Source organism: Astyanax mexicanus, unplaced genomic scaffold, assembly GCF_023375975.1.
Source record: "Astyanax mexicanus isolate ESR-SI-001 unplaced genomic scaffold, AstMex3_surface scaffold_66, whole genome shotgun sequence".
NCBI lineage: Eukaryota > Metazoa > Chordata > Actinopteri > Characiformes > Acestrorhamphidae > Astyanax > Astyanax mexicanus.
The window spans coordinates 76,497-85,000 of NW_026040076.1; the positions used below are offsets into that span (position 1 = coordinate 76,497).

Below are 8,504 nucleotides of genomic sequence, written 5' to 3' on the forward strand. Positions count from 1 at the left end.
AGACCTCAGAGAGAGACCTAAGAGCGAGAGCTGAGAGCGAGACCTCAGAGCGAGACCTCAGAGCGAGACCTCAGAGCGAGAGCTCAGAGCGAGACCTCAGAGCGAGACCTCAGAGCGAGATCTCAGAGAGTTTTTTTGCTTCCTGCCGTTCAGACACTTCTCTGCTTAGCTCTGCTATCTTTCATATTTTTCTTTATTTTCAGATATTTTTGAGCTACAGTGTCTGAGCTCATTATTTAGATTAGCACTAGCACTACCATATTTTGTTTCTTATTTAATTTTTTTCTAGTTTCTTTTGGAGACTGTATAGTAGAGCCATAGGCACAGGAATCAGAAAAGTTCCTGTAGAGTACTAAAGAAGAAATCTACAAGATGCCTCCTTGTGTGGGTTCAGAGCACCTGTGCTGCCAGAACTGCTACAATCTTCTACAAAGAATGACTGTTTTGGAAACAAATTTTCGGTCCTTGTTATCAGAGTTTAAGGACTGGCATTTCTGTGCGGTTCGAGGACCATCGGAGTGTGGGAGTGCTGCCAGTGGACAACGGGCAGGGATTTTAACGGAGCAGCGAGCAGTGGAGACGAACAGAACTGGACCAGCAGATCATGTGGACATCCCTAATGTGAGTACAGCTGAAAGATATGGGCAAAACCAGCAATGGGTTCACATTGGGGCTAAACCCAAACGGCATGCCACATACAGCTCTGTAGTATCCTCCACTCCTCCTAACATAGCTCATCTGGCTAATGCTAATGCTAAAGCTATTGCTCGGAGATCAGAGCACAGAGCCAGAGGAAATCAGTTCCAGTCACTTAGTTTGCAAAACAGATTTGAGCCACTGCAAGACCTTAATGACTTTCCTAATACCAGCCAGTATGATACAGAAAGAACCAGAAGATTCAGACATTCAAAACACCCCAGGGGAGCCACAGGGCTCCAGGCTGGGGCTACAGCAGATTGTCTTGTTTTGGGGGATGATTCTGTTCACAGCATGAACAATAATCAGAAACTCATCGTTCGATGTGAGCCAAACATCACCATTTCTGAACTGAATGAGAAGCTTCCAGCACTACTGGCTGAATACAGAACAGTGAAACGGATCATTGTTCATGTTGGAAAGAACGATACAAGGAAAGAGGAGTCTGAGGTGTTAAAAAGGGACTTTAATGATCTTTTTACCACACTGCGCAAATTCAACATCCAGACATTCATCAGCGGTCCTCTGCCTGCAAAAGGCTGCAATATGTTCTCTAGGCTGTTTGCATTAAACATTTGGCTTCAGATATCCAGACTGTTGAATTTGCTGAAGACTAAAGCACAGTTAACTTTGACCGAACCACAGCTTCACATCATCTGCTCTGTTTCACCAGAGAGATTTTACTTCATGAGTAAAAGAGGCAGCGAGGAGGAAACATCAGTTTATTATTTAGATTGTTGGAAACTCTACAAGTTTAATACATTTTTGTATTTGTTTAAGGACTTTTTAAAGATCTTAAAACACATCCAGGGTGGTGAAATTCACAGAACATCTTACCTACATCAGTTTTTCTCTTTTTTTAATCAGGACTCTGTAATGCTAGCTCTTCTTTAGCTTGACATTTATTTTCTGCTCTAATTCTTAGTTTTTTGGTTTAAAGCTGCAGGAATTTGATTGTGATATCTCCATGGTTCTCCAGGTTAGCACCAGAGCTGAGCACAGGCTCTGCATGGGAGGCAAGTATGTAAAGACACCAAAAACCCAACTGAAAACCTACCAGACCCTGTTTTTCTTTTCATTTATTTTTTTTATAGACCCTCTGCTTTGATAACAAACATATTCAACATTGCAGAGATATTCCCACAGGCACACTGATTCATTCATCAAAATATTTTGTCCCCTAAAGACTCAGGAAAACTTCTGAATTAAAAAACAAAAAAACATAAGAACTGCCTCTTTAAAGGTGTCATTTTACATCACAATGTGAAATAATGGATTTGAACTCTCCTAAAGCATCATTTACACCAGCAGTTTTCTAATAATCCTTAAAGAGGCAAGGTACTACGCTTTAGTGCCAAAAAATGTTTATTGGCTGCAGCTAGCACAGCTGCATGAAATACTATCATATAATATTCAAGTCATAAATAATATATCTCCATCTTAATGAATAATAACTTAAAGAAATACAAATATATTATTTTATAACACAGAATTTAAATACAGTGCCAAGTCTATATCTTTGTAAGACGAATTAATGCACAACTACACGCGTTTATAAGGCTGAAAATACATTCATATACTGAATATAAGGACTCAATATTTCATCAGCAACAATGGTCACAATTTGTTTCACCACACACAAAAGATCACACCATCTCATTGGCTCAATTTTCAGGCTCAGTTTAAGACCTAATTCATTCAGACGACCCAAAACACGACTTTTTCATTCATTTCGAATATTATTTACAATAAATAGAAAACAGACATACAAACACATCCACTAACACCTCTCAACTTCACACCTTAGACACTTTCACACTGTATATAGTTTATATCAGGGGTGTTCAATCTTAGTAGCACACCTGATTCCACCTGTTTAATCAGCTGGTCAGTCTTTAAATAACTGATGCTTCTGCTTGTCTGGAATGAAAACCAGCCGTTTAAGATAAGACTGGACACCACTGATCTTTAAAAAGAACACTCCACACCAATGTAGAAGAACGTGTAACATACTTTGGTTAGGTAACGTCAGAGTAGTAAATTTAAATTTCTTCTGACCTTTTAATAAAAAAAAATCGCTTTTCATTACTACAAAAGTCACATTACATGAAGAGACAATCAACATCTCTCAAAGTGGGTATTATTAGTCTACATTTATATAATGTTTATATATAGTTATACATAAATATACAAGGTGTATGTACAAGGTTTATTCATTTGTAAACAATACCAATATCCGATTAAGTAATTACGTTATTATCGCTTGAATAATGTGGCAGTACAGTGGTGAACAACCTTGTGAACAACTATAGTAAAACACTGCAATACAATTACAAAGTTATCATTAGATCAATGGTAAACATTGGTGTATTTAGCTATTGCAACAAGCAACTACACCCAGTAACATACAGTGGTGCCTAAACTGTGTGAACTCTTCAGAAGTTTCTATATTTCTGTATATATTTAACATTAGTAACACAGTTTCGGGCCTGTTTTGCTGCTTCAGGGCCTGAATAACTTGCCATCATAGAAGAAACAATGAATTCTATGAGCAGATTCTGAAGGACACTGTAAGGACATTTTTCTGTGAGATAAATCTCAAAAGAAGGTGGGTCAAGCAGAAAGACAATGACCCTAAGCACACAAGGGGTCAAAGTCCTGATCTTAATTTAACAGAAATGTTGTTGACGTAACTGAAACAAATGGTTAATATGAGAAAACCAACCAAAATATTAGAGTTAAAGCTGTATGCTTGTAAGAAAAAATGGGAAAATAATCCAAAACAAATGCCTGAAATAAACTGTTTGAAAAGTGAAGACAATTGTGTTATATGATGTTATATTGGACAATTTTACTCAATAAATAAATAAGCAAATCTAATAATTTTGTCTCATTCGTTTGATTTGGTTTCTCTTTATCTACTTTTAGTTTTAGGTCATATTTAGATAGAAATAAAGAAAGGGGTCACAAACAGGCCAAGATTTAAGCACCACTGCACTTAATTTATGGTCACAATTTCCACGAGTAGAAGAACATTGAACCCACTGTCCTGCAGGCCGTCCTGCAGCTGGACTATAGGAGATCTGAAGTTGGTTGAAGGAACTAAAGGGTCCAGTTCAGTCCAGCATATATTAATCCAGCCCTGCCAGAAACCGCCGCCCACAGAGCAGAGAGTCTCCAGCTTTATTCACAGCATTATTGCAGGAGCCGGCGAGGACCTCCCTGTCCAAGCAGCAGGTTTTGAGCTGTGCACTTAAAATCACACACTTCAGGTGCTTCTTATCTGATGATCTCTCGCCTCCAGCCCTCCTGTGATCCTCCTCTCTGAAGAAAAGGCCGCGTGGATCACTGAGCAAATCCACTCGAATCTGAGAGAAAGTGACGCTTCACTGCAGCTCTGCATCCAAAGGTCAACTTAGAAATGCCGTGTTCACAACCGGGTTCAGAAACTTCCTTATGAGAGGCTGAACCCCACCTCTCCTCCTGTGCCTCCAATAGGATCACTGTGTAGAGAGGGGGGGGGGGGGGTAATGATGTCATATCAAATCCAAGATATCCAGCGAGATCTTTACAGAGTGGAGCTGCAGGATTTATCTCAGCAGAATCAGCCAATGGTTCAGAAGAGGAGTAGGAGCTGCAGGAGGACAGAAAACACAAAATGAATGAATGACTGTCTTCTTTTACTCAGCAGATCATCAGAATGACTATTTTAGAGGAATTGGCTCCAGCTCATAAATCCAAACATAATCTGTCATTAAGTAACTGCTGAATTTACTTCAGATCAGCAGAGCTAGCTGAGCGTCTGGGAATTAGCATTCGGATTTCAGCAGCGAGAGGAAAAATGAGAGAGTAGGAGGCGCAGTGAGCTCAGACAATAAAAGAGCAGCTCCTAATAATAGCTCCACCTCGGGTTCTGTGGTGAATATAAATAAGGCTCTGCTAGAGGGAGGGAAGACCGGCTCAGCCACAGAAATCAAGAGGATGTTTCCCTAAACTCTCTAATGACCCAGGGAATGAACAGGGAAACGCAGTAAATGACGCTGCTGTGTGACAGAAAGTGTTTATTTAAGTTCTGCTGAATGTAAATTTTAAATGGTCATTTAAACGATTCACAGATTGAAGGACTATAAAGATTCACATTGATTCAGTAAACATAAGGAACACAATCCAGAAAAAATCTGAATATGCTTATAAATGAAGGAGTTTTGAGAAATGCTGTAGGAGAAATACTGCTGGATATCTTTAGGGAAAAATCTATAGAAAAATATTTTATTGAAGGCAATAATTCAGCTGCATATTGTAGATATTTAGCTGAATGGAAGGGAAGCATCTGTGAGGCAAATGTACAAAAGACCAGCTGAGTAAAGTTTTATATAAAAAAGGGTTAATTATGTGTATAAAATGAAGTACTATATTGGTCTGTTTTGTCTCAAAAATAACTGATCTATCACAAATTCAGAAAATATAGTCATTTTTGAGCTATTATATGCAGCACTGATTGATTTGAATAATAATTGCATATTTGTTATAAGACACAAGCACAATTAAACATTTTGAGTTTTGAGCTTGTCAGTTTATAACGTCAGTAAAGAGAATTACCTGGATTTTGTAAATCTCTTCTTCCTCTTCTCCCTTTTCCTCTTCAGGGAGTAGTGTCCCCCCGGTGCACGGCCCCCCGCACCCACACACTGTGCACTCCCCTCCCTCCGCCCCCGTGCTCCTTGTCAGACTCGGGCTGGCTCTGGGCTCGCTCTGGTTTAGGGTTGGGGGTCACGGGCGGCTCAGGCTGCTGGACGGACATGGTTCGGCGTAAGTGAGTGCGTTTACACAGGAAGTCCGGTTTTGCCGAAAGGCCGAAGGAGCCCTTCCTCAGCACCATGCGCACCGAGGAGCTCTTCTTCGGCCGAGCCCTGTGACCGAACTGCAGGGAGGAGAGGTGCACTGCGTAGCCTTCGCTCAGAAACTGCAAAAACAGGAAGATAAATAGGAAAAACAGAAGATAAAAAACTAATACTCTAGTGCAGAAAAAAACAAATCCAATATAATGTAAAAAGAAAACAGGAGGAATTCGGGCTCACCTGGCACTGATTCTGGTACTTCTTAGACGGTCTGCCCACGATATAAATCTGACCCGGACTGAGGCCCAGCATGCTGTAGACTGAGATATCCTTCATGGAGCCGTAGGCCGAGTTGATCTTTATGTGACACTAAAACAAGAAAAGACAAGCTGTGAGTCTCAGACAGACTCAGGTTCTGCTACAAAGGGAATTCACTGCAGGTGTGATCCGAGAACGCGGGAGGACAGGTGAGAACATTAAGAAAGAGACTGAGAGACGAGAAAGGAAAGAGAGAGAAAAGAGAGAGAGGAGGATCTTCTACCTCCTGCATCAGGTTCCTGAGGAAGATGGTTTTCTGGCGCAGAGGGTCGTGTACTAATCCCTCAGAGAAGAAGATCATGCCTTGGGGGAAGTTGTGCTGCGACAGCCATGAAACCACCCTCTGCTTCTGCATGTCTGGACGTCCAGTGATGTAGATGATGAGAAAGCCAAGGTCCTGCCAGTGTCTGAACACAAAATGAAGCATCATACTGTTAAGCTTATATAGGTTTTTATTTTCCATAAAATCACATTGCATTCTTAAATATCTCAACCAGTTAATGCAGTATAACTTTAGTATTTAATATTTACTGTTATTGTGTGTCTCTCTCTCTGATACAGTAATACTGCTCACCTCACCACATCCACAGCTCCAGGCCGTACTTTAGGGTCACTACCCATGATGGAGACGCTGGCAGCAAAAGAACCATCGATGCTGAACACCACACACTCCATCCCCCGAGGCAAAACCGTCAAAAAGGCCTCTGTATTCGTCTGATCTCCCCTGAAGGCCAGAGAACAGAAGGATGAGTCAACAGAAACGAGAAGAATCAAGAAAGTTAACTAATCTATAGCAGAAACTGTCTGTACTGGAGGCTGTGGTTTAATTTAAGCACCTGCTGGAAGGAGCCTCCATGCAGCAGCTCTGAGGAGAGGGATTAACAATTCACTCAACCATTCAGGTCCAGCCCTAAAGCCACAGCCAGTGCCATTTAACATACACTGCAATACTGAATAACAGCAATTAACTATAAATCACAGCAACCGACACTCATAAATAATCTGTAGCCGTTCTTGGAAAGACAAGCGCTGGATATGGACTTACTTGACGACCATTTTAATCGGATAAACACCGACGGGCAGTTTCTTGCTGTCTGGGATGGTGTATGACACTCTGCCATTGCTGTTGGTCACCTCTGTGTCGAAGTGAACCCAGCGACCCGACTGAGGCTGAGTCATTAAATATACGTCCACCTAAAAGAGAGAGGAATAAGGATTATTTTGTTAAAAATGGGCTTTTTTCTACTGCAGGGCTGAACAGTTCTGATTGGTGTTTTTACCTGGCGCTGCAAGATCTGGGGACTTTTAGCATATTTACAATACAGAAAACATTAAAAACAATCTTGATCTTTACTAAATATATAATCTGTAATAAATGTCATGCTTGTGATTTGAGGCCTGCAGCCAAGCTAATGCTGCAGTAGTGATGTTGGAAGAGGACTGTAACTGGTGTGCTAATGCAGAGATGTTGGATGAAGCCAGTTTCCAGTTTGTTAACATCACAATAGCGATGTTAAAAGACTCCAGTTACCAGAATAAAAACTCAGAGTTCCTATCTCTGTGAAATCAACCAGGTTATTATAAAACACCACGAAGGCTACTGGTCCTAATTCTACCTTACAGTGGAAAAGTGCCCAAGACTAATGGGTTCTTCTGAATTCAAAGATGTTTTAAGGATGTTCTAAAGGAGTTCTGTATATAATTTAATGTGGTCTGATCTTAAATAATTCTCCTCTCAGCTGATGGTGAAATATCGAGGACTGATTTTGTGTGGCATCCTCTTACAGAACCTGGAATCCAGTGAGATCTTTAAAACCCCCTATTTTCTCACTAATACTCAAACAGAAAGACTGCACGACACAAGTGCTTGATTGATCTCTGGAAATGGAAATGAATGGAAAACCTGAATTCAATGACTAAGAGGTGTGTCCCAACACTTTTGTCCTTAATGTATATGTAAATGTCATATACTGTGAGTTTCCATTTTTAAAGTCTACCTCAGAAAACTTTTTGAAGTGTTAAACTCTTTTCCCTCAAACATCCTGTGTATGGAAATGAAGCTACTGAAGTGTGCAAAAGCTCGCTGTTCCTGATACACTCGTGAATTCTGCTCTCGTACCTTTTCTCCCGTGAGCGTGACCATGTCCAGAGGGCCGTACATGAAGCGACCAACCAGCGTCTGCGTCCCGTCCTCAGTCGCAATTACGTCGTTCACTCTGTGGTTGGACGTGACGTTCTGTAGGGAGAGAATAAAGCAGTGCAGAATTAAACACAAGCTCCTTCTTTCATTCTGATTAATAAAAAGGATTCTTCTTATATATGCAGTGCAGTGTTTCTCATAAAACAGTGCAAAAACTATATTTTCTGAAGTTCAGAAAGTAAAGCTTTGAACAATTTAGAATTTTGCCATTCAGTCAACACAACACCTAAAATACATTTTGGTACCAAGAATATCAAGCAACTTGGTGTTTCAGCTGATATTTCTCCTGCATACATTTAAACAATATTAAAGTATGCAACAGTACAGGTCATCATTTTCATCATTTTTGTTTCAAACCTTTCCACACATTCTCTAAGTAAGAAGGAGTGCAGCAGCCTTTGTAAACTGTCATGTTGAAAAATGCATGAACATATATAGAACATATGTAATTT

The 8,504-nt window shown here is 40.4% G+C and overlaps 1 protein-coding gene across 1 annotated transcript in view; it reads right to left on the bottom strand.

Annotated features, from left to right (window-relative positions):
- Nucleotides 1-306: 306 nt before the first annotated feature.
- The window catches only part of LOC103044005 (membrane-associated phosphatidylinositol transfer protein 3), a 9,215-nt gene continuing 1,017 nt past the window's right edge, over nt 307-8,504 (bottom strand). Inside the window, exons 2-8 of the mRNA XM_049474167.1 lie at nt 7,972-8,142; nt 6,898-7,046; nt 6,427-6,576; nt 6,076-6,259; nt 5,775-5,903; nt 5,296-5,659; nt 307-4,330 (exon numbers count right to left, since the gene is read on the bottom strand). Of these exons, the coding sequence (XP_049330124.1) occupies nt 5,339-5,659; nt 5,775-5,903; nt 6,076-6,259; nt 6,427-6,576; nt 6,898-7,046; nt 7,972-8,142 (1,104 nt within the window). The 3' untranslated portion in view covers nt 307-4,330; nt 5,296-5,338. The remainder of the gene's footprint in view (nt 4,331-5,295; nt 5,660-5,774; nt 5,904-6,075; nt 6,260-6,426; nt 6,577-6,897; nt 7,047-7,971; nt 8,143-8,504) is intronic.